This window comes from Symsagittifera roscoffensis, chromosome 2, assembly GCF_963678635.1.
Source record: "Symsagittifera roscoffensis chromosome 2, txSymRosc1.1, whole genome shotgun sequence".
NCBI classification, from domain to species: Eukaryota; Metazoa; Xenacoelomorpha; order Acoela; family Convolutidae; genus Symsagittifera; species Symsagittifera roscoffensis.
Genome location: NC_087063.1, coordinates 1,089,228 through 1,116,094, shown reverse-complemented (window position 1 = coordinate 1,116,094; position 26,867 = coordinate 1,089,228). Strand labels below are relative to the sequence as shown.

At 35.6% G+C, this 26,867-nt stretch overlaps 2 protein-coding genes across 2 annotated transcripts; one reads left to right on the top strand and one right to left on the bottom strand.

Moving 5' to 3' along the window:
- Positions 1–829: 829 nt before the first annotated feature.
- On the bottom strand, positions 830–22,822 carry LOC134838920 (uncharacterized). Its single transcript, XM_063854237.1, has 8 exons — positions 22,675–22,822; positions 20,405–20,510; positions 19,162–19,427; positions 18,758–18,838; positions 18,430–18,441; positions 6,297–6,533; positions 4,491–4,818; positions 830–4,083 (listed from the first exon to the last, which is right to left on the bottom strand). The coding sequence occupies exons 1-8, from the start codon at positions 22,765–22,767 to the stop codon at positions 830–832; spliced, it is 4,377 nt and encodes a 1,458-aa protein (XP_063710307.1). The 5' UTR covers positions 22,768–22,822.
- On the top strand, positions 12,851–18,283 carry LOC134840262 (aquaporin AQPAe.a-like). Its single transcript, XM_063856009.1, has 3 exons — positions 12,851–13,275; positions 14,192–14,385; positions 17,862–18,283. Exons 1-3 carry the CDS (start codon positions 13,002–13,004, stop codon positions 18,249–18,251), a joined length of 858 nt encoding a protein of 285 aa, XP_063712079.1. The 5' UTR covers positions 12,851–13,001; the 3' UTR covers positions 18,252–18,283.
- Positions 22,823–26,867: the final 4,045 nt, after the last annotated feature.

Sequence of the window (26,867 nt, the reverse complement as noted above, 5' to 3'; positions counted from 1 at the left end):
TGAACCCAAAATCTCAGATTTGGACGGGTAGTTTCGAGAAAATGTAGAAAAAAATCAAAAAGTTGGGTAAAAATTCCCCCTACACACTTTTTCGAAGGTTGTAGAAAGTGGGGTAAGGTAAAAAGAGACTAGTGGAGTAGGCAGGCACGCAGGGGAGTAACCAGACTGCCCATTGAAGCTACTATTTTGAAAATCGGCTGAGTAGTTTTTGAGAAAAACGAAAATTTTCCAAAGCGTCTAAAAAGACCGATACCAATAACATTTTTATAATACCTGTTTTCATCAAACACGAATTTTGTACCTATTAACGTTAGTTAAGAGATCTAATTAAGTTTTGATTCCATTATTTTTCTGATTTCTTAGTTTTTGTTAAAACTTTGGACTGGAATTCATCTTTTAACATTTCGTCTTGAAGTCGCATCTGCTAGATGGGCGAAACTCATTCCGTCTATACAATTAGGAGTTAGCCACGAGAAAACTTGATAGAAAAACGATTCAGATAAGGTAAATTGAAGATATGCTTACAGATTATGCTGAACAGATAATTTTTAAAACAATTTCGACTGGAAAGAAAATTTAATAAGATGCCAATGTAAATCTACACAAACGAGTAAAATATGTTACATATACGAACTGGTGAATTTGGAAACTAAATAGAAAACAGAATTGCGAGTAAAATTGGACTACGCCAAAACAGAAACAGAGAAGACTTAAAAAGTTGAATTCCAATCACTATTTTCAAACAAGATTCAGCTTCAGTTCTGCGAATTGAGTTCATACGAAAAAGTTAAGCTAACATTGCTAAACCAATTTGTGCAGAACCATATATTCATTTACGTGGCATCGGTTTCATGTGGACAAGAGCGCCGCCTTTTCCCATTCCGAGAGAGTAAGCGATTGCATGACTCGTACCGTCGACTCCATTAAGACCATTCAGTTGTTTTCCATTGGAAGGCGGAGATGTTTTATCTGTGAGGAAAAACCCGCTTTCGTCATTGGCCGCTTGTCCATTCATACTCTCCCTTTCTGGTTCTACTTTTTCACAATCTCCAACTTCGCTTGTTTTCTCTCCTGCACACTTTTCCACAGCAGGTGAAGAGATTTCGCTCCAACTTTGATCAGACTTCTCCTGGTTACAGGTGTGAAAACTTGACTCTCCTTCTGATGGAGTCCTTACACTTGCAGCACTTTCAGTCGGAGTTAGGAAGGAGAACGTTGCGTTATTTACCGTTGAGGGTGAAATTGTGATAGACGCACTTGATTGGCCAGCTGCCGAAACCGAACGAACAACCGCGCTTTCATCGTCCGTCATCAAACTTTGCTCAAACTCTCTCTGTTTTTTGATCCAGTCATTATAATTAATTGCCACTTCATTTTCTGGTAAGTATATCCGGTTGAGTATAATTTCTATTTCCATTGGATTTTTTTTCGCGTCATTCGATGATGCGACATTTAACTCGGCAGCGTTTGCCGATTGAGTAGCATTACTTGCAGTTTTCTTTTTTCGCGAGGGCGTCAAAGATATTGCCTTCTTCCTTCTCTTTGGGGTAAATGCATTAGTTGTTGCGGATGATTTTCTTTTCGGCGTCTCCGATTGTGTTGGTGTCGCGAAGATTTCTTCTTCATTATTATTGTTCGCAACATTCTCATTGATGACCACAGGCGTCTTGTCGGACTCTAGATTAGTATTCTCAGCATTGCTCGTTTTTTCACCTTGAAACTGTTTGGCTAATGGATGAAAAATAAAGCTTCCACCTTTTCCTGAAGCGTCACGCCTCACATCGTTAAGGTTGAAAATTAATTTTGGCGTTTGATGAGAGCCTTCGAAAGCATTCAGTCCGTTCTTGTTTGCCTTTGTCTCCGCTGAGGATGCGCTTCTTTTAACAGACGCATCTTTAAAACCTGCAGTGCTGCCTGTCTTTAAAGCAGCCGACTTGCTGTTCAAATCCCAGCGCGAATACACTTTTTTTACAGGCGGTGTTTTTCGTTTCCTCGGGGAGGCACTTTTCGGCAATTTAGGCCAATTCTCTATTTTTTGAGCCAAGCTCTCCGAGTTGATAACTTTATTTGGTGAACTCGAAGATTGATTTTGAACTTTTCCACTTGCACTTTTACGCGATCGCACCAACTTCCTTCGTTCGCTTATATGTTTAGCCGCCATTTCTTTTGTTTTTTCTTTATTACTTGCTATCGCTTGCATTGCTTGCAAATGAAGTAAGTGTTGTCGTTCAGTGTAAGTTAAGCCATTTACTTTTTGAAGTCTTTCTGGAGTAGGATGGCCCCTGAATTTCGCAGAATCGTTCACCAAAGATTTCACGTTTTCATTAGCTTCATTAATTTTATTTTCCTCATTTCGGTTAGCATCTTTTTTGGCCTTGTTTCCATGAATAATTTCCAGAGCCATTTCTATAGCTAGATCAGGTTTCTGGGGAACTTCAGTAGGCTTGCTTGTTGACAAAAGTGCATTTTCAACCGAGCAAGTTTCGATGTCTATGAATTCACTACCGCCGTCAGCATCTTCAAGAACTACCTCAAACTCGTTTCCTCCGTCTTCTTTCTTGTTAACTGTTGTTTTATCACACTTAATTCCTTCTGCTTTATCGAAGCCTCTAAGCTCTTCTTGGTTAACTTGCATTTGTTGATTCCCAACTTTTAGCTCCAGGGAACCATTTTCTAACTTGGAGTGCCCGGAAGAAGGCAAGCTAGGCATGGTTTGATTCTGATGAATACTCGGCATTTGGTAACTGCACTCATTGCCGTTTAGAACTCCAGTCTTCTCAGTTCGAGCCGAAGTTGTAACATCGTTGGAGACAATGACGGTAGTTTGATTACTCTTTTGTCGCGTAATTTTAGGTCGACTTGTATAATTTCGTTGAGAAGTGCTTTCCGCTTCATTTTCATCTTGTAATTGCAGCTCTCCGTTCATTTCAGCTGTCAAACCTGGGCTTTTGACTTCACCTAGAGAAACTTTACCTTCCTCACAAGCCCGCGATGTCGAAGGCTTCGCAGCGATTCTTTCAACTTGGACACTTGAGGCAATTTGCTCTAAATCACTACAAGCCCCGGCGGGTTTAGCTTTTTGTGGATTGGAATTAATTAAACTGTTGGGAATAAATTTTTTCAGGCTATCTGCAATCACCTGATGCGCAGTTAGCAAACTCTTAACTAGCTCGTTATCCACTACTTGAGGTCCAATTGTCTCCATATTTGCACATTTGCACGAGCAGCAACTATGTATGGGTGGCGCAGTACTGAAAGCGTCGGGAGCCATATCTATGCCCATCAACTCCAGGCCACTTTCATTCAATTGCAGAGAGACCGATCCATACTTTCTTGTCATGTTCGCGTCTGTGAGGAAAAAGGAACGAGCAGCCACTAGCGATAGCAGTGAAGCATCAGCATTTTGATCATTTGTGGGGATCGAGATTACAACTCTTTCGGGGCTACTGCCTGTACCACCCTCACCCTCTATATTCGCACTAATGGTCCTTTCACGCCTATTCACTTTCGGACTCAGGCATCCGCCAACAACATTGTCCTTTTCTCCTCCATGAGTAGCTTTCTTGAACCCCTCCTGAATAACTACCTCTGTCACACTTTCCTCATCATCTTCGAAACCATTTTGTTTCATATCTTCATCGAACTTATCTTCTCGCCGCTCATTATTACACTCACCTGTTTCCTCGACTGCTGTTTCTGTCGAACGTTTCCATTCTTTGTCTACATTCAATGTTTGGACACTTCTGTCATCTATATGTCCATTTTCTAGTTTTCTGTCGCCATTCAAAACTACCTCTGCTATATCAATATAATCGTCATCGAATGCATCTTCGGCATCTTTGTGTGGGATAGTGGTCGCATCAAAAGAGTCGTTAGGATCGCCCACTTCCAATATACTTTCTACACTAGCAGGAGGTTCGCCATTTGCTTCGTTGCTTCCCGATGAGTAGTTAACTTCGCAGGAACTGCCTCTCTCTCTACCGCCTGCACCATCCGTCGGTTGTTGGATTTCGAGACGAAGGTGGTTCCTCTGCGAGAACTCACTCAGCGTCATGCTTGAAGCCTGCAACTTAGCCGCTCGATCTAGAAACAATTGAAATGATACCACAGCACAGATCTAACCCAGAGCACAGTAGATGTTGAGGGGGATCCTTCAGTCCGATCCTTTAGGAAACTCCACTTCACCCCCCACAAACGGATGATGCTTTAATCACTATATTGATTACATGTAGCCTCGTTTGCTTTATCAGAATAGGCTCCAACTTAGGAAAGTCTTGACGGTGCGACCGGCATCTTCAAGCACACTCCCACGCCTTTTACCCTCCCATGTTTAAAACACATGTTCAAAATCGAATTGAATGTGGATGAGGGTCAATCGCTGAAAACTTATTTTTCCACGCCTAAATTGCCACTTTATTCTAATATTGGCCTATTTTTTAGCTTCTTTTTTACGATGCATCCTAAGCCTCAAAGCTTCTTGGTAGTCCTACCTGGCGTGCAGTCTCCGCGATTGGCGGGTGAAGGTGATATGCTGTTGAAAAAGCGTTCGATATGCTCGGAGACATGGGGCTGAATCGGATAAGGCGACCCCATGTGCGGATTCGGAGTTCGACTCAGTGTCGTCTCACCTGGAGACTGAGTCAACTTCATGCTTTGAGAGTACAATGTTTCCAGGAATTCGATTAGAGCTTCACTGGAAATCAAGGCACTCGAATCTGGAGAGCTTTTGCGAATGTGGTCCGAAATTTGTTGCACCATCGGTAGACCAGCCAGTTGAGGCACAGCAGCAAGAACAGAGTCCAACCCAAACACACGGATCTAAGATATCAAGTCAAGTCTCCTTTTGGCACTAAGTCGATTTAAAAAAAAAGACGTACATTGTGACTTTATTCAAACAGTCAAAAATTTCGACTGCTGACTTCTAGAAAACAAGGTTTGTGATCAGGGAAATACACTAATCTAATTTTAAATAACTGCATCAATTAAATTAATTATTTCTGATAAGAATTCCGTGAGCCGATTAATTGTTGCATGAATTTTGTACATAGGAAATGATAATACACTCAAAATTGTTTGTTCATCACGACCTATGACGAAGTCTAAATTACGTTCATCGACTCTTAAAAATGAACCTCAAAAAATCAAAAGCCAACCGCCAATATCGCGTAACCAATTTTCAAGACCTTGTGTGAAAAAACACGACCTATATAAGTGTCCACTCTACGTTCATTGACACTTAAAAATCCGTGAAACCGTGCAAAAAAACTGAGCGCGAGCAAAGTTTCAGAAGTTTTTCGAAAAAAACTACACGATCTAAGCAAGTGTCTTCATTATGTTCATTGACTCTTAAAATATTAGACTTTATACCCCATTGAAACTCTCTGAACCCCCATTCAAACTTTGTTTCTTCGTTGATTGCATATTATACTTTCGGATGCTCTCAACTCATATTTTATGGGTTAGTTTTTATAGCAAACACCGCTTCATCTCATTAAGGCACTAACTTTGCCTCGTGTGGCTCAAAAAATAATCGAAATACATTAAAAACAGCCAACAGAAAATTGGAAAACTCGACAAATTCAAGAAAACCAAAAAAAAACACGATTTGAATTTTATGAAGATTTTCAAATTACGAATTAAATCACCCTAAAACTCTTTAATCTTAGAATATTTTAGGCTAGTTTTTTTTCATAAGAGTAACCCGATTAGAGAAAACTAGGTCAATAGGTGATATTTTTTCCACTAGGAAACTTGAAACTAAAAGCCATCTATAAGAATCAATTTTAAATGAGCTTAAGAAACAATCAAACATGAAACAACGAATTTCAAAACTTCGTGAAACTTTTTTAAAATAAAAAACACGATCTGAATAAGGGTCTTCACATCGTACATGGACACTCAACATTGAAATTGCTTTAGTTTGCTTTTAAGTACACAGAGGCGAAACGGAGCTCCGCACCACTTGCGATACAAAAAAGTTAGTATGTAACAAAAATAACCAGTTCCTGTCTTGATTCGAACTTCTGCCCTATGTATTTAAAGGCAGGTGCGTTATCTCTTTGCCACATGCGCGAATTTAACATCTGACTTTTGATTTCATATGAACCAAAGGTACAATGATTCAAAAGATTCTGTTAAACAAATTTTTAACCCGAAAAAGTCTATATTCCAGTTTGATAACGCTTGCTAATCTCAAGCGTAACTACCACAGATGAAGCAAACTTAGCACCAGATGCTATGCTGAAATAGTGTAAGAAGGACAATTTGAGCATTTCAATTTAATAGCAGCAACTTACTCGCTCCAATAGAGTAGCACCTGTCTTTTCTCTGATATTTCGCATGCTCTTCGCCCACTGCGTGTACAATTCTCCTCTTCCATCGAACCCATTTCCTGCTTCCTTGTCTCCGTCCAACACCAAACTCACAACTCTGTCGATTCCTTTCACCCGTTCTTCGCTTCCACTCGCATAACATCTCACCACAGTCAGAATGTTGTCACGGATCTTCGTCACAACATTGCAATTCGTATGACTCTATAACACAAGAGTCCAACAAACTTAAGCTTCATACTTAATTTGATCGTTTTTTTCAAATTCAGGAATAAAATTTTACCGACGTAGCCAATAAACAGTTGGAAAATTCGGAAAAATTCTAAATAACGACTAATTCCTTTGTGATTTGAGAAAACTTAGATAAATGGGTTAATTTCAGCTTCTACTTAAGAATCTATAAATTGAAATTTCATTTCAAACTAAGGTTCAAGTTCTATTTTTTGCCCCTTTTGCATTTTTCACTTGGAAAGTGTAACTTAACTTCCATATGGAGAATATGGATTTTTAAAATGAAATAAAGTTTTCCCAATAAGAACTTAGTTCAAAATTCACAGAACGGTAACAAACCGGTTAAGCCCTAGGTTAAAAGCTTAAAATATTAATATCAAAGCAACAATATCATGAACTTGTTTTAAAATCAAACTGAAACTTCCAACAAACCATCCCCAACTTGTAACTATAACTATAGTTTTCAGTCACCTTTGAACACCGAATGATTATCTGAAATTTATTCTGCCTCTCAGTTTTGAAACTAATTCATTAAAGTGTGAACAGTTGTAGTAAAATGGATTCTAGTAATTTCGCAAGCGCAATCCGAAACAGAGAAAAGAAGTTTTTTCTGGTGATTCTAGAACAGCCTTTTCTACTTTGACCTTTCTTTGGGTAGTGGAATACACTGTCTGATACCCTACACATTGGTAGAACTGGCGCCGAATTCACAAACCTCTTGTGGAATCCACCCCACCGACCAAATGGGAACATCAATAGCAAACGGTTTTAAATTCTAACTGCCTACATTGGAATGAACGAGTTTGCAAATAACAATTTACACGTAACTCGCTTTAAAAAATCAAAACTCCAGGATGATCCAAAATCTGTGCCTTTTGAAAAAGCAGTCATTTCTAATTGAATTGACATATTAATCAGATTTTTTGCAGGATGACAGGTGCGATCATTTAGATCATTCGTGAATAATTTTTTTTTATTTTCTTGATTTTCAATCATTCTTTTGAGAATTGTTAACGCTAATTTCTTCAATCTCGCGTGTTTTCTCGCAGAAATGATATTCACAGATGAACAGCGCAAACTTATTATTTGCCAGTTTGGTTAAGGATTGTCAGCTGAAAAGCTAAAAGAGAGTCGAACAGGCAACATTTCTGTCGAATGGTCAAACGGAATCAAATTTTATCAGTAACAGTTTAGTCTGCATACGCATGATAAAATGTCAAGAAATGGCGGGAAACATTTCCATCATCTCTTAAAATGTTTAGTTTTCAATGAATTATCAAATATCCGCATCTCTTCTATAACGTGTTAATTTTTTGAGTATGTCAATTCAGTTAGAAATGACAGGCTTTTCAAAAGTGTCAGGTGTTGGATCACCCTGTAGACATAACAAATTCGAACCTGCAGCTTCGCAAACACAAGCGAGAAAGCGGCAAAACACTCGGGAGCTTTACAATGTACAGAAACAAATAACTTGGAATTTAACACTGACGTGAAGCGCAGCTTCGCATCACTTGCAATAGAAAATATCAAAAACAAAAACCGAAAAAAAATGAAAAATGCTGAAAGAATTATACAGTTTAAATTTTCTTATGTTCATCCTAGGCAAACATGCCAGACATTTGAATATTAAACACGAAAACGAAGCTGAACTTTGCACCACTTGCGATAAAGTAAGCCACTAGAAGAATAAATAACGTAAATTTCCTATTTGGTCTCAATTGAAACTAATTTTGACAAAAACCAGCGGCGGAACACAACGGCTAGCGATGGATGAGCATTACAAAAACTACCGAGCAGTAATTGTTCAGACCAAAACGGGAAAAATGGTCATATAAATCCAAACTTAGGACTTTATAAAAAGAAAAAACCAGGAAAAATGATTCATAAAAATTCAAACGTGGGACTGTTTAAAAGCAGAAATTATTTATTGTTTCTTTGATAATTTCAATGTACCATTAAATGGAATCAATTAGCAGCAAAAACTTTCGGACATCACGAGGAATCAAGACTAAGTCCAAACAAACTAAGACGAAAAAAATATCCAAAAGAAAAACGCTGGCAAAAAACAACTGTCGACTATTTCATTTTTTTTTTCGCTAAGATTTCGACCAAAGCTTTATTAAAAAGGAAGAAAATTTTAAAAATTTAATCATGTTTTTAAAAATTTTTCAAGAAGGTCGCAGAAATGATTTTAAAACTTCAACAATACTCTTGCTTATCGCAAAGGTAAACATACCTTGTCAAAGTTGGCACTTTGTCAAAGTAATCAAAAACGACCTGCAACAAATTTAAAAAACATTAGGTAAAGAAGCCGTCAAAATTAGAGCCGACACTTAATAAATCGTAAGACAGCCAAAAAATTCTAATTTAAACAACCACACAGAAAAATCTTGCATCTGCCACCAATCTTGCATGTACTACCACCTGTGAACGAAAATTTTCACGGAAAAATTCTAGTACCCAGTTGCATAACCATTACTTATCGCAAGGGAAATTAGAAAATGGAATAAAAACTGGCAAGAGAAAATAAAGCCGAAAATCATTGAGCAGACACAAGTTGAGCCGGAAAACAACGATTTCATAAAAATCAATCAAGTTTTAAGTCCCTATGGAAGCTACAGAGAACAGCATTTACACTTGCAACTACAAGCCAATTTGCTAATAGCACAAGAATATATGCGATGTGGCAACAAGCCGACTATCTTACAGTAGACACCATTTCAATTTCCCCTGAAACTACATTCAATAACATTTGCTGCTACAAGGAAAGTTCGTTACAGCACAAGCAATATTCGAGAAATGTTAACTGAGCCGACAAACTTTAAGCGCACAAACGAAAGTCCGATAATTAAACTTTTACTGGAAATACAGGACCCAGTCGGGACTCGAACCACTTACCTTAGGGTTCAAAGGCGACGGCGTTACCTCTAGGCCAAGAGGGGAAAAATTTGTAAGTTTTTAAGCTTCAATGATAAAGCACGTATGAAAAGCAAGTGCGATTTGTACCAAAAGGTGGTTATGGGAAAAAGTCTAGGTCACGATTACAAGACACTTCCTCTCCTATGTGTAATAAGCTCAAGACAACAACACTAATTTTGCATGCAATAAATTGGAAAATGCTAAGCCAGTTTCTATAAGCCCGAAAATTGCTGAGAGTATTTACACAGAGGCGACGCCGAGCTTCGCACCACTTGCGAAACAACAATTTAAAAAAGCAATAGAACGTGAAATTAGTATCGGAAGAAAATTTACCGAGCGGTAACAAAGCCGAAAATACCTTAGCAGAAACCCTTTCAGGCCCTCAACCTCAAAACACACAAGCACGCACAAAACTTTTTCGCTGGTCGATAGACGCAAATGAGCCCATTTAAGATATATATTAATAGGCCGAAACCAGTAAAGCCGAAAAAGGAAAAAGAAAAGAAATAATAATAGGCAGAAACTAATTAAGCCAAAAAAGCCATTTAAGTCTATATTTTCTATTAAGATTTTACCAAATTGCGCGATCCAGATGTGAGCATAAAAACTACGTTTCACTGAAACGACTCAAAATTAGGTCACTTCGCCGATAAAATAAAAGCCGAAATCATTTGGACAGAAAATGAAAGCAAAAAAAATTAAAAGGAAAACATACAAGCCAAGAAATTATAAACAGCAGAAGTAAATCAAAACACTAAGATCAACTACAATGTAAACTGCGCATAGCAAGAAAAAAAACAATTCTACGATATGGCAACTAGGCCGACAAAACCTAAGCAGACAAACAATAAGCCGACAATTTTTTTTGAAACGAATATTTCCCGTTTGAAAAAAAAGGTCCCTGTCAGATTCGAACCCAGAACCTTTGCTGTATCAGGCGAATTTGTTACCTCCAGGCTAAGTGGGCCGGGAATGCTAAGAATTTAAAGTGAGACGGAATTGCTCAGGAGGTACCACTAGAGTTGAGTCCAGAAGTACACTAGAGATGAGTCATGTGAACAAAGATGTTTACGGGAAAAAAGTCTAGTACCCGATTGCAATACCCTTGTTTATCGCAAGGGTAATTATTGTACAGTTGTAGGAAATGAATAGCTTTTTGCTTAAATTGAATCATGATAAATCAAATATTTGAGGGCCAATAGTAGCATTCATAAGAATCGCAAAATCATAAGCACTTCCAAAAGTGCTATCAAAAATAGCAATAAGTTTTGCTACTCAGATTGGAAAAAAAAATGAATCAGACTATCACACTACGCTGCCTTTGTGTAAACAGCCAACTGAAAGATGGAGAAAAAAGTTCCAATGAATCTAAAGAAACCAAAACAAATTAAGTCCACGGTAAAGCTTTTTCAAAAAGTTTCTGGTTTTCAGTTCCGATGAAAAAGCATCTCTTTCAACTTCAAAAATTTTCAAAAAAAAACAACGCAATGAGATAAAAACTGGGTCAAAAGATACATATTGGCCAAATATATTAAGCCAATCCACAGTTGGAACATTCAATTGAGCAAGTTCTAAATTAACATTGATTCTATAGTGATTTGAGCAAACTCATTTCAACGGGGTATTTCTTAACTCTGCTGAAAAAGCTTAAAATTAGACTTTGTTTCAAATTGATATTCAACCTCCATTTTTTGCCCTATTAGCACTTTTTACTCGGTGAGTTTAATTTGTCTTCCATATAGCAAATATGGACTTTAAAGTGGACTTCTTAAATGAAATGAAAAAATCAAGACTCAAACAACTAAAACATTTAATTTCGACTAGCGTTTAACGCACCTTAGTTTCCAATATATGCGGTTTCTCATGGGTTGTCAAAAATTCTAAACATCGGAGGTGCGTTAAACGCTAGTCCAAACTAAATTTTTTAGTTGTTTGAATCTTGGTTTTTCCATTTCATTTGAAAAGTCAATAAGGTTGCCTCTTCATCAAATTAGGCGTTTCAAATTTTGAAATTTTTGCAGGTAAGTTATTTGAAAACTTCTGAAAAAATCAAAAACACGTCACATCGCGGAAACTTAAATTACTTGAGCAGTCGCATTTGAACGCAAAACTTGCAACTCCTGAAGCACCCTCACATTATCCAACGACATAATTGAGAATTTCAAATTTTGTGAAACTGAAATTTTATGTCCGAAAATTTTCTTATAAAAACACTAAAAACATCAAATCTCGAAAATTACAAATATTTGAGTAGTCATATTTGGAGGTAGAACCCTGACAACATCCCACTATTCGGCTCCTTATTCTAAACTTGGTGGAATAGAGACCGAATTCAAACTGGAAAATCGAAAAAAAATCTTAACCATTGCAATATACGATATAGCTTAAGCCTGACGTTCTTTCGTTAAACATGCAAAAATAAGGTTGAAAAACCTTAAACTTAGCGACATGGTGAATCCCACATTTTGCAAAATTCGTTTTTACGGCCTCAAAAATAAAGGGCCTTAAAGCTCTTTGAATTTGAAGAACAACCTATGATCGACAATTATTGAATAAAAATAACCTAGAAATTTAGAAGTCGATCACGTTTTTTTGAGACTTTTTTTGTACTTTAGCAGTTCGATAATTGAGTTTGTCTTCCTTTTAACAAAAAAAAATGAATTGAAATTGAAAAATCAAAGGTCACACCTTGAAAAATCAAACTTAAAAGTGAACAACAATTAAGAAATTCTTGAAAAAACTAAAAATCATCGCAACCTATACAAAAATCACTACGTTCATCGACTCTTAAACACTATGCTAAACATGAAAATTACATTTCACAAAATTGGAACAAAACTTCTATCTTGTTTCTAGTTTTTATCCGATAACAATTTCTGCATTTAAAGCTGTCGATAAGCTGATTGTTGAGCTTCCATTTGCATTATGTTATCCAATTTTTCCATTAAAAACTCTTGAACTTTGAGACAAAGAGAAAATTTTCAGCCAATTTAGGATCTTTTACTCCATTTCGCTCTGAATTGTCTGGATAGAACTGACCACCAAACAAGCAGGGGGAAAACTCTGCCAAACACAATTCGAGTTTAGCTTCTGCAGACGCATAATTGCCATAGCGAACAATCTATTTTTATAGTCCTAGTAATAAAGACTATACAACATACGCCTCGATCAATTCCCAAGAATTGCCGTTAACCGGATATGCATGCAAGCTTCCGTGTACATGTTACCTATTTCGTCATTGAAATTGAACCGCAAATCGAATCAGCAGTTATCGGATTTTTTTATCTAGAAGATTTTGCATTCACATTAATAGCTTTTTATAGATAAAATTGTTTTTATGCATTCAAAAGTGCAGCGTAATTATTCTTTTTCACAATCACTTTCTAAATGATAAAATTCTTAAATCTACAGTAGACTCAATTCAAGTAGTCTGGCCTTAACTTGAGCCACCAAAGCATCTGAACAGTAAAAACCTCTTTTATTTAAAAAACTGTTCATATCATCCGGACAAATACACTTCAAATGAACCTTTTTAAAGAAATTTTGTGCGAGTTTTTGGGCACATTCGTACTAATGTTCTTTGGTACATCTTCAATACTACTGAGTGCCAATTCGCCGCACATGGATGACATACTAGTTCCGGCGTTTGGTTTCTTTAGTGTTATCGTGGCCCTAGTGCACCTAATTGGACCCACTTCCGGGTGCCACATCAACCCAGCAGTGACTCTAGCACTGGCGCTGATGGGAAGGATCCACCCCATTCATGCGTTTCTCTACTCTATCGCACAAATGGCAGGTAACTCCTGTTCTTGATAAACCCTTTTTATTTTTCATCAACAGTAATACTTAGCGGTGAAATTTCAATCGTTGCAGTAAAAGGGAATCGCCCTGTTCTCAGTCATATCTAGTCGCCGAATTGTTCACAAAGATCCCCTGTAAGATCCCACTTATGCTGTTCGGTAGAGGAGTTTGCCTTCCTTTTAACAAAAGAAATGAATTGAACATTAAGAATCAAAAACCCTACCGCGAAAAATCATATTTTAGCGTAAACTACTATTATTATTATAAAAAAAATTAATAAATAATCACCACGACCTATTAAAGAGTATTCACTACCTTCATGAATCTTTAAAAAAATAAGACTCAAAATATGTGTTGCTGGAAAAAATGAAGTCAGCTACAAATTCACTTTTTACAGTTTTACTTCAAAGAAAATTACAAAAATACACGCTTTTACTCAGTTAAGAACAATTAAAAACTTTTATTCGACTTAAAAATTGAACTTTCGAAATTTATTATTCAAAACAAACATTTTGGAATCCAAATTAGGTCAAATTTTTAACCTTGCTCTAAAAATTCATCGCTTTAATTTTTCCTGAGCTTTTTACATGAAATTTTCATCCAGGCTTAGACTAACCAATCAGATTCGTTCAATTAACTTACTTTGATCAGTTTTGTCGAATCTATTGCTGACTTCACAAGTTTTGGCAACATTTTCACTCTGAGTCAAAACTTTTGAAGTTCATTCAAAATTTTGGAGCAACGGTGTCTCGAAAAGATTATGATTAAATTTTCATCCCCCATGTGAGTGAGAATCGAATTTGAATCTATTGTCAACTTCACATATGTCAAAAAAACACGACCTACATTAGTGTCTTCACATCGTTCATTGACTCTTTAGAAAGTTAATCCATGTATTTTGCATTTATTAGGTGGCGCTGCAGGCACTGGCTATTTGTACTTGCTATCTCCGCGTGAATGGGTAGACAAGACTAGTCTGGGGATGACGAAGGTGAACCCTTCTCTCAACCTATACCAAGCAGTGGCATGGGAGGTCACTATCACCACCCTATTGGTACTCGCCATTCTGCTGCTCACAGAGAACAATCCAAACAGAGAATTTGAGGTAACCAACTCAACCGTGAACCATCAAAATCAAATAGTTACTACGTTTCGCCAAATGTCATAGAACGTCTTTAAATAAATTGCACTGAACGAAACAGGCAAGTATTGTGACAAAACTATTATTTCGTTCCAATATACTCAATTCGTTCTAATTCGAGACCCCCGCAACACAAATCGACTTCTCCGTAGATCACACCCCCTAATAAAATTGAGCTCTACAATATTGGGGAAGGGGGTCTGAAGGTAACCATTGGAATTTATATGCAAAACAGTTTATACCCTGAATGTTAGAAACAAAATACGTCGCTTTTAAGAGGCGTAAATAAAAAACTAGTTTGCATTAAATTGCAAAAAGTGTTAATGACAAGGAGACGGGTCAGATCAAGACAGCAAACTTGATAGACAATTATGAGAGACAGTAGAGCAAACAAAGCAAAAACGGACACCCAATTAAAAGACAACTATTCGCCGAATAAAGAATCACTATTTACGCAGAGGCAAAGCGGAGCTTCGCACCACTTGCGATACAAAACAAACATTAAAAAAATATAAGTCGAAAAAATTTAGATGTGGAAAACTAGGGGCCAGCTAAAACTGGAGATAGTCTTTGATATTGAATGAATTTGCTATACTTATGCGGCACGAAAAGTGTGATTTCAAAAATTGAATTTTGCCTAAAACATAAGTGTTTTTCTTCTAAAATAAGTGAGATGAGTAGGAAATTTTGAGATGATCAAATTTCCCAAGAAGATAACATTTCTTCATAACAAAAAGTTTCTAAAAACGGTCGAAAGTTCTAGAAAACGTTCAAAATTTCCAAAATCCATAATGTTTTTCTGCACATAGCAGATTATGGCCGCTTCAGCAGAGAAAATTTTCTAAGCTAGGTTTCTCGATTGTACATAACCTGAGAATTGGATCGGTAGTTTTCGCGTAAAGTCAATAAGCTTCCACTGTTGAAGATTCAAAAATTTGACTTGTTTGAAGGCCATAACTTTTCATAAAAACAAAATGGGCATAGCTAATTTGAAAAATGGGCTTTCAACAACCAATTCATTCGATTAAAGCTTTCATATCAGATTTGGCAGGATATTTACCGAGAAAAATAAAAAAACGGTCAACAAATCAAAATTTTGACGACTCCGAAAATCATAGATTTGTGTGAAAAAATTATGCAGAAACGTTATTCACGCAATTTTTGAGAAAAGTCGAAAACTGTCACAAAAAATCAAAAATTTTACTTTTCCGAGGGGCAAAATTTTGACAGTCAGAAATTTGTGCGAAGTCGCATTAGCAAATGAACTTTTCCAAAACCTGTTCTGAGAATTGAACTTAAAATCTCAGGTATGGCCGGGTAGTTTTCGAGAATATTCAAAAAGTTTAAGAAAACGGTCAAAAAACAAAAATTTCAGGGGGCGATAAATTATTGTGTAAAATTTTATGTTAGTGTTCGCTAATGCAGGGGAGCTTGCCACCACCCGTTATCTCATTGAACCCCAATATCAAATTTGGAAGAGTAGTTTTTGAGAAAAGACAAAATCATTAAAAAAAAACTGTCATAAAAACTGTACCCGTTGTCTCCTTGAGCCCACAATATCGGATTTGAGAGGTTAGTTTTCGAGAAAAATCGAAAAAATTCACAAAACGGTTGACACTATGTCAAAAATTTGACAAAAAAAATGACAAAGTTAAAATTATATTTGAGAGTGGTAGTTTTCGAGAAAACAAAAAAAGTCAAAATATGGGTCAAATATTCCCCCACACTTTTTCGAAGGCTGTAGTCAGCGGGGTAGAGTAAAAAAGACTCTAGGGTTTTATGTAGGCACACAGATGAATAAGCGATCTTTTAAATGATACTACTTTTCTGATTTAAAAAAAATCAGAAATTTCTGAGAAAAAAAAACTTTTTGCAAAAAGTAAAAAAATTTTCCAAAACAAAAAAAAATGAAATATCAACAAACAGTTTGGTAAACATACAGCCAACTTGAAAAGTGCGGAGGCGAGTGCTAAAATTGTGTTGATCTTGAAACGTCCCAAAATTAGTAGGTCATTAAGCTGATGAAAAAATTGGCCGAAAAAATTTTGGCCGAGGAATTTTTAGTGAAACAAAAAAAGAAGGAAACATGAAGACAAGGTAAGTTAAAATACAAAATGTAGGCTTAAATCAAACACTTAAAACAACATTAACAAAGCGCGTAAAAAAAAACAATTCCAAGATGTGACAACTAAGCCGACAAAAGATAAGCAGACAAATTGGCCGACAATTTTTTCGAAACAGAACTAATCCCGTGTGAAAAAAAAAACAGTTCTTGGTGAAAATCGAACCCAGGTCCTTCGCCGTCTCAGACATATTTGTTGGCCAAGCATACGCTAAGTTGGCCAGGAACGCTAAGAAATTTGAATACTATGAAACAAGGTAGAGAATAGTCCAGACGTCCAGATGAGTGTGGACAAAGTTGTTTACGGGAAAAAAGTCTAATACCCGGTTGCAATACCCTTGCTTATCGCAAGGGTAATTATATCAGTTGGTCTTATTTTCGTTCGACTTTAGAACAAGCAAGTTGTAAATTAATTATTCGTTTACACGCCTAATTCGTTCAATTACCCGCCAAATGCTGATTTAAATTATCTGGACAAAATTTGAAACTTTTAAACTATTGGGTTGAGATAAGACAATAAAATATGAAAACCAAAGTTGCATAGATGTTTACCAGAATTATTATGATGCAATTTATTTTGAGAATTTTGGCGCCAAAACCTTACCCCACCAATGGGTCATTTTGGTTTCCTTTAGTCAATCGAAAATTACGCTTGATCTAATGATTATAAAAGTTGGCATCTTATACAGCCAAACAAATTTTAAAAGGTATAACCTCAAAAATTTGCCCAAAACGTTCAATTCAAGTTTGTTTTCAAGCAATGAATTTGTATTTTGTTAAAAACGACCATTTTTGGCTATCAAACCCAATATATATATATATATATATATATATATATATATATATATATATATATATATATATATATATATTTAAAGATTTCTCGTGACTCCATCCTAATAGACCTTTGTTGGGCTGTGTAAGAGGTTCCTTCTGATATAAATTTCTCATTAAGCAACGTAGCAGTTTAAACTTAATTCTTGATTAACGAAAAAAAAAATTACCCATTTTTGGGGTAGAATTTTGGTTCTGAATTTTGCAAAAAATAACACCATAAATCTGGTTAAATTCTAAACATTTTGTTTCTCTTTACTTTTAATCCAATCTTGAGAAAAACGCGTTTAAAGTTACGAATTTCTTTTTTGTTTTGTCCGGATAATTCAAATCAGCACTAAATGATATTTAGCAAATTGATCCAAAATTGCGACAACCCCTGATAGTTCCCCCCACGCAATTTATTCCCCCCACGCAATAAAATTTTTTTTCATGTTTTGCAATAATGTATCTTCATTTTAAGATTATTGGGTGATTCCTTTAGGGTGTGCCTGCTTACTCTGCCGGATTCACAGTAGTTGCGTGCATCTTCAGCGGAGCCGGAGCCACTGGCGCTAGTTTAAATCCGGCTAGATCCTTCGCCCCTGCTTTAATCATGTGGGACTTCAAAGATCAATGGGTGTACTTCGTGGGACCTTTGGGATCCTCATTTGTTGATGTCCTTATTTACAAATATCTTCTACAGGAGGGCATTATACATGTAAACCCCCAAGAACTGCCACAACAATACCAACTACAACTGCAGCAACAAAAACAACAACGACAAGAACAAAAACAACAGGGCAAGCAAGAAAAAAGCGCCGAACAAACGAGCAAAACGGTTCATCTTAACGAACTAAACGAGTCATTCAAAGTATCAAACACATGCAGTTAAACGATAAAAAATCTTCCCGGATCATTTTTTGAAATTTATGATAAATTTTAATATGTATATTGTTACTGTTAGCTGTGTAATTGACCGTGCAGATTAAATATTAGTTTGCAGGCTTTGTGAGTACAGAAATGAAGACCAAGCTACCAAGATGCGAGCAATGGTTAAACGTGTTCCTTACCTCGCCGCAGATCTATAATAACTCTTGTTCATTATTGTAAAACTTGAGCTCGTCAACCCAAACTCCCTCTCCCACCCTTACCGATATTAAAAAATTTGTTGATAAACCGATCCAATTTTATGATGCCGAAAAATATTTGACCACACTTTTCGACGCTATTTTCCATCACGAAAATGTTTTTGATACCAATTGTATTTTTTCTATGCTACGCATCCAGCATTTGTTAATTGACTGGGAAACTTAGCTTTTACGCCTTTGTGCATGAGGACTGAATAGATGATCAATGTCGCATGCTTGAGATAATATTGAATGTTTTCATTGAACATACCTTTGGATTGAAGAGTCGTTTAATGCGCTTCTCGAGCTCATAGTCGGTAGCATTGCCTTCATGCACGATCTCTTGAATACACTGAAACCATTTGCAATTGAAACTGATTTCTTTTTGGATCAAAAATTTTTCATTAACAAAGTTGTTCAACAATTTGACAATGACTATTGATACCAATTAGTTTTAAATATCCTTTTTTTCTGGAAAAAAGCAGCCGAGCTTAACAAATGATCAATCACATCATTCAATAACGCTTAAAAACCCCGGGACCTAAACTAAATCAGTATCTTCACTTCGTCCATTGATACTAAAAAGATAATGACATCAGTTTCTACGAATGACTAAAAGCTGAAATAGTACGAACTAGAATTCTACAAGTGACAAAAATACTGGCCAATACTCACCAAAGCATTTAAGTACACAATTGCCCTGGATCTGATCTGAGGCTTGAAAATTTTCGTCAAGTTCTCCAAACTCTCAGAAGCCTTCGTGAAGAGGCCAGGTGTCACTACGATTCGGTCGTCCTTCGATTTGGCCACTTGCTCCACGGCTAAATTGACCATGTGAAGTAGTTCAAACGTGGGGTGTATGTTGCAGGACTCCAAGGCACTCAGGTCACTGGAGAAGAGTCCGTCGTACGGCTGATTAGTGTCATTGTGCGCCACAACTCCTGCAACACAGATATTGTCAGTCCTACTGATCGAACTCAGACTCACCTTGAAGGGAACAAATAAGATCCATTCCTTAAGCCTAGCTGACTTTTGACTGCGATTTTTTATATTTTAAGTTTCTCTGAAATATGTATATGAGATGCCGATTTCGGTGATCCCCTTTCTATGCAACAGCAACAATTTATCCAAGTAAATTGAGCATCCACAAAACTTTCTCGAGTTAATGATACTTAGTCTTAAGCATTTGGCGAAATCCATCTAGTTTGTGACTTCATCGCCGATAAAACCAAACTTACAGGAATGACGCGACAAAAATCTTTTTTTTTCTCATCAAAACCAAAAAAATTACCACGTGTAAATAAATTTATGGCAAAATAGTTTACATAGTTTTTTATATTTTTGATGACAATCAACCAGCTCGAAATCTTTAAAGATCGCTACTGTTCAAATTGAAGAGAATCCAATCTTTTACAAAAACAAAAAAACTGTTAAATAGAAGCCAACCTACCATTTCTAATTTTGACCATACAGCTAAAGAAGTTTACAAAAAAAGAATATCGGAATTGTCACAAAACAAACAGGCTTGATTTTCAGCGCTTCAAAGAAGTTAACTAAAATGTAATTTATAAAGAAATCAAATGTTTTTTCAATGGTTCTGACAAACTGCAGGAAAAAATAATTGCAACAAACTTTTCTCGGAAAACAAACTTTTTCACCAAATGCAATTGTAACTTCTCGTAAAATCTAGTTTAAATCAATTGACAAAGTGTACAAGGAACATAGTTGAACAACCTATGTTATATTCAAACACCCGTAAAATCAATTTTGGACAACTCTTTTGTTGTTTTGGAAGAGGTGAGAAAATTAAAAAGAGGGTAAAACCTATTAGTTCTTACCAAACTTAAGGACCTGTTGAACATTTTTAAAAGTTTTTTGTTTATCGACAAATGAAAGAGAAATAGATAATAATTCTTACTTTTTACGACATGCGTAAGCATATAAGCAATGGCATATTCCACAATCCAACTCTCCACAAACCATGCAGCTTCGTTCGAACTCAAAACTACTCTTTGCGATTCGTCCTGAAAAAAAAACCAAAATTCTTTCAAAATTAATTGTTTACGAAGGAAGGGGGTTCTAAAAATATGTCATCAAAATTCAGGCAACTGATTTAAAAATAACAAACTAATTGGCTCAATAAGCGTTTTTAAACAAAAAGTAGGAGAATGTTAGGATTCTAACTTATCGCACTGCAATTATTCAAACCAGCCAAAAATTCACACATAAAAAGTGAAACTTATAACTTCACCTATAAACAACACTGCTCTACATCAGAATGTCTCGACTCCCCTTCAACTGTTAGAGAAAATTTTTGGCAGAGAAAAAATTCGAGACTACCTGCAAATATCAAATAATAAAAGTTACACAAAGGCGAAGCTGTGCTTTGCTTGCAAACACTATCGAGAAAACCACAAAAAAGCAGTTCTATAAAATGAATAAGAAAAAGTAAACAAGTCTCAAATTAGTAAAACTTTTGCTACGCGACGGATTGGAAGCAGTAACCTAGCGACAAATACTCTCACGTTCAACTCACTAGTCCAAGTTCGCATAACTCTCAACAAGCATAGAACAGATGCTAAGAAATTTCAAAAGCTACATGTCGTGATTACGGCAAAAGTGCCACCAAATGAGCACTTTTATTTGCGACTTAGAAAGCAAAAAAGGAGGTTCATACTAATACACTACGTTGGCTAGTGTAAAACTTTGAGTTGTGAAAAAATTAGAATTAATTTGACCGATAAACTTTACTCGTTTCAATTTGGAACAATTTTGAAAGCGGGTAAATTCGCCACGCATAAATAATTAGCGTTCCGCTGTTAACGCTATAAATAAAGTTTTCAAAGCGCATGCATTAGCCCAGAACATGGCAAAACTGGCCATTTTAAAACCACCTGAACTTTGCCGAACACTCGCAGGTAAATTATCTTTTGACATTGAACTCAGGGAGTCAATATCCTTTAAAAAAGTTCGCTCAAAACTATTTCGATCGCTTGAAAGATTTATTTTCAGTTTTTCTCTTGTTTTTATCACTCCGCACGCTATGCAAATAGTACTAAAACGACATATTTTGCGTCTGAAAACATATAAATTGAGTTTTATAAAGCCTAAATACCCGCCTCAATTGAATTTGGAATGATTTAATTGGCCGCTTACGCCCTAATATGACGTAAAACATCGCGCGTCATTATCCCAATTTGATCAAATTCTCAATTATCAAACCAACATAATTTTATTTAAAAAACTATCAAAGGAAATATCATTTTAACTTTGAGCTTAGGATATTAATAGGTTTCAGATTCCATTAAAATTGCGTCACAATTGAGTTAAAATTGATCTGGAGAAAAAACACCGAGAGAACAAAAATTCAGTCACTTTCTTTTTACGTCGAAACAAAATCTACCGCAAGCAAAATTATTCTGGCTTACATATTATATTTTCAGAGACTGTTAGTTTTTCGAAAGCCTTTGAACATGAAATGTTTTAATGTAAAATAAAATGGAATTTTTGTACGTAGTTGAAATTGATTGATTTAATTAAAACAAGTGAAATTTTTTTAAATTAAGCTTACCGGTAATTAAAAAGCTTGCTTCAAATGTTGAAGTTTCTAACCTGGTTGTACTAATAAACTCATAAATTTTTAAAATTAATTATTAGGTAAATCTAGTAATGTTAGATCCTTTTCTCTTGCACAGTACGTAATAACTGAAACAATCAAGCATATCGGGTCAAACTTTATTGGTAAAACGTAAGATTTATAGAAGTAAAAACAAAATTTGGTCCAAGAAAAACTCTTTTCAACTGCGTGGAGAATTGTTTGAACGCAAAGCTTAAATAAAAGCTGCAACAATCAGTAAAAATTGACAAGGGTTTTCTTTTGATTTACTTAATTTCCAGTTATCTTATACATTAATTTTTTCCCCAGTATAAATAAACAAGGATAGTCAGTTTCTGTGCAAGTATCACACAAATTTTCTGGCCACAATAATTAATGTTAAAAACTTCACGGCCAACAGTGCTTCAAAATGATAACACGTGTGACACCCAGCGAGCTTTTCTGGAGTCGACTTAAATTGCACGAAACTCCACCCTTCAGCAAAGTTCTCAACCGTTAATTTGTGACGAGGTCGGAACAAAAATATTTGCGCCAAGTCTACAAAATTTGAAAGCCTTTGACCAATTACTCACCGTCAACGCATTTTCATCGGCGATTAACTTTGAGAGGCTGGAAATGATGGCAAAATGCGCCTCTGAAGGTTGCGTAGCTCTGATAAGCGCCATTAAACCACACTTCCATCCAATAATGAGCTCTGGTTCTAACAGTCGATGAACATCGAATCTAAAATTTTTGACAACAAATATATTGGGCGACATCGAAAGCACATCATAACGATTTCAAGTGATTATTTTAAGTAATTATTTTCTCTGAGGTAGAAAAATTTGTGCAATCTTGCATATCAACGATTTTGAAGCAAATTGGATTACATTTCAATGATTGACTTGCATTAAACTCTGTAAGTAAGGTTTTTAAGTAAGGTTTTTAAGTAAGTTTGAATGAATATCAAACAGAAAAGACCTATTTGCATCCGCAGAAAAAAAAGCCACATTAATTTGACATCAGAAATGCATGGTTTTCCCGTTTATATGGCTAAGACTAAAAACAAGTGGAAAAACTAAGTTCAATATTTACACAATATTTACAAGGATCTTGCATTTATTACCTTATCTCAGTGAGGCAAACCAAAAAAAATCTTTCTAGAGATAAACCATATGAATTGAAAATTACATTAAAAAACTTTTGAATGCTTCGAAAGTTTCGTGTTGCGTTTTCAATGTTGCCCTACAAAAATTAGCTGATACAGAATGATCAGTAACGTTTTTGTTCAAATGGCAGGAGAGTCAGAAAATCATTAGAGTTCAGCACTAATATGACTTCCATCGATTGTTGAACACCGAAAAAAAACGCGCCGCATGAACAAATGTCAGTATGTCTCGAGAAATTATAGTATGCTCAAATGCCATTTAACTTTTGATTTAATTTCTCATTTCCATGGCAAATTCTAGTTCCGTACAATACTATGGGAATTTTCAAAAGCAAGAGATTGACAGTAGTAACAAAGAAAGCTTAAGAAAACAAAAACGTCTATGACTTGAATAGAACTAAAGTTGAGATTAAAATTTTTCAGTTGTTTGTCGGCAGCACACACTGGCTGATATTATTTTTCAATCAAATTTTCTGCCTAAAACTTTCCTTACATTCAACTATGATAACGCTTAATTAAGACGAAGCCAGACTTGTTCTCAAAAATGAGATCTAAAAATTCCAGACCAAGTTTTTTCAACACAGACAAAATTTGAATCACGAATGAGAGTTATTAACCTGATATGATACTAACTTAATCTCCAACAAAAATACTATGATTACCTGAGGTAGAAGGTAAAACTTTCACCATGAGATATTGGTTCAATAGAAGGCCCGTGGTATTTTTCGCAAGAAGTTAGTTAAACTGAACAGTTTTTTTGAAAAGCAAAACTTGACAAAAGATTCTTATTTGTGTTCTTAGGGTGGTGCAATTTTCGGTACTTAGCAGCGAACGTGATAGGGAACAAATTGCATTATTCCTTTTCCTTGAAGCGAAGTTTGCCCAAACAAAGGTTTACCCAGAAGCGAAGCAGAACTCCGACCAGTTGCAATGCAGAAAAGTGAAAAAAAAAGAAAACAAAGAGAAAAATAAGAAAATAATGTATCGCGAACTTTTTTGAATAATAGAAAGTTAAATAAAAAAACCATGAAAGAAGACTGTAGAAAGATAAAAATCAAGGAGACTAATGGATTTTGCAGGCACATAAGAATGACCGGTCTTTCCATTGGTTTTACTTTGTAGAAGTGGGTTTTGAGCAACACACTTTTGAGCAGAAAGAGGTTTTGAGCAAAAGATAGCCGGTTACTGCGCAAGTAGCACAGAACGTTCCGACCATAGTCTTGAAAAACGTTTTTTTTTTCAAATTAGTGTAGTTTTTTCGGCGTGGTATAGTAAAAATATCAGAACAAAGGAATTAAAGAGATTAGGCATATTCAAAAGTCATAGTAAAATAGGCCAATTGAAAAACAGTTTCTATAGAAAAATGACTAGAAAAACAAAAAGCCAAATCGTTAAATTCTTAAACTTCAAAAAAAAATTTTTTTTTTGCTGAAATTTTTTGAATCTTGAAGATTTGATTCCCAAATTGGAGCTAAAAATTCAAAAAATTAATTTTACTCAAGTAAAATTAAGTTTTCCCAGCTTAAATTAATTTTTTCGTCGTTCGAATCACGACTGAAACGGCTTCAATAGGATACATCACTCGACCCATTCCGATGATTATTTGCCGTAGCTGAAAACAAAAAAAAAGAATAAAAAACTAAAACACACCCGAATACAAAGTTCCACCAAACTTTCCAAATGTTCGGAAAAATGGAACCACAAACGCAAATCTTGATTTAAAAGATTGCCTAAAAATATAGATAAAAAATGAAGAAGTTGTATGTGTATGTATGTATGTGTGCATTGTTATCGAACCCCACCTATGACACAAAGGCAAAGCTGAAAAATCAAAAAAATTCGAAAATGTCGAAAAAACTAGATCTTTCAAAAAAATAAGGCTAGTTTTCAAATTTAAAAAAAGCCAGGAAAATGGTATGTGAAATAAGCGTCGGAAAAGAATTTGCTAAATGGTGCCAAAACCGAAAAAATACCTTGGCAGAAACCCTTTAGAATGAAAAAAAATCAACAAGACTTAAGTTAATAAGTCCCCCTCGCCCTCAAAACACAGACACGCCTAAGCAACTTTTTTTCGAGCTTTAAAAGACGCAATATGGCCATAAAACCGATATAATATAGGCCAAAACCTATTAAGTCGAAAGAAAAAGAACAGAAAAGGCGAAAAAAAACTGTCCGTAAAATCTAGAACTAGATTTTTATTACAATTTTTAGCATTTTGTGCAATCCAGAGAGCGCATAAAAAAATTGTTTTCCTTGAAACAAAACTAAATTAGGTCAGTAAGCCGATAAAACAAAATAGACCGAAATCATTTGGGCAGATAAAACTTTTAAGCGAAAAAAAATAAAACAAAAAGTCATGGTTAGTAAAATTCCAAACTGGGGTAAATCCGAACACTAAAAGTAACTATAATGCAAGAAAAATCAAAAAACAGCAACAATTCAACAGTATGACAATTCAGCCGACGAAACATGAGCAGACAAATAATGAGACGAACTTTTTTGTGAAAAGGAATATTTCTCGTTTAAAAAAAAACAGGTCCTGTCAGATTTGAATCCAAGACCTTTGCCGACCCAGGCGTATTCGTTACCTCCAGACCAAATGTGCCGGAGACACAAAGAAAATAGAATTAATTAAGAACTGAACCTAAATTTACCATTTATAATTTGACCATTCTGTGCCTTAAGTTATTTAAGAAAAAAAATCTAGTACCCGATTGCATTACCCTTGCAATCACTAGTGTAATAAAAATTGTACCACCTCATGAAAAGGTCGAATTCAGCTACTTCTATATTTCTATAGCAGTTTGTTTCTATTAGGTTGTTAAAACTAAGCACGTGCATCTTTATTGTCGAAGTGAAATAAAGTTTTTACTTTGCAATAAAGCCCCCTGAAGTTGACGTTAGTGAAACTTTTTCAAGAACTGTAAAGAGATCAGGACTACCAGATTTTGAGAATTATGGATGACCAGTTAAGGATTACCAGATTTTGGAAAAAATGTTTTGTACCCATTTCCAATGTACTTTTGCTATTGCGAGTGTAATAATACAATTAGGAAGCAGCGCCTTGCACTACTTTCGAGTCATGCTTCAGAAGAAAAACGGTTAAAACACTCGGGTGAATTGAAAAAAATATACTTAACCGAGATTATTACAAAAATGTTCGAAACATTTTACTGGAGAAAATTTTCAATATCTACAATGCTGTTTCATCACTTTGACTAGCGCTCTAAATAATCAATGGAAGTCAATTCAAAACTTACTGTAAATTGGAAAAAATTGAAAATTATCAAAATGTAAGAGCAGAAACTTGACTTACGCTTTTAACTGAAACTTGCTGGGCAAAAAAACATCAATTCATCCGTTGAATTCTTTGTTCTATCCGCTCATACCGTGGAGACAAAGAATCAATCTAATACAGACACAATAAAAAAACTGAGATACTGAAATCGGAGTTGGTAACTCAACAACCGCAAAAAAAATAAATTTCAAACAGAACTGGCAGTTTAAATGCAGACAAGATGAAAAACTTCCAGTTAATAGAAGAAAATACAGATGGAGATGACTACCATTTTCAGTCATCCTGTGAACGGGGTTAAGTCATTTGCGGGGTAAAGTCTA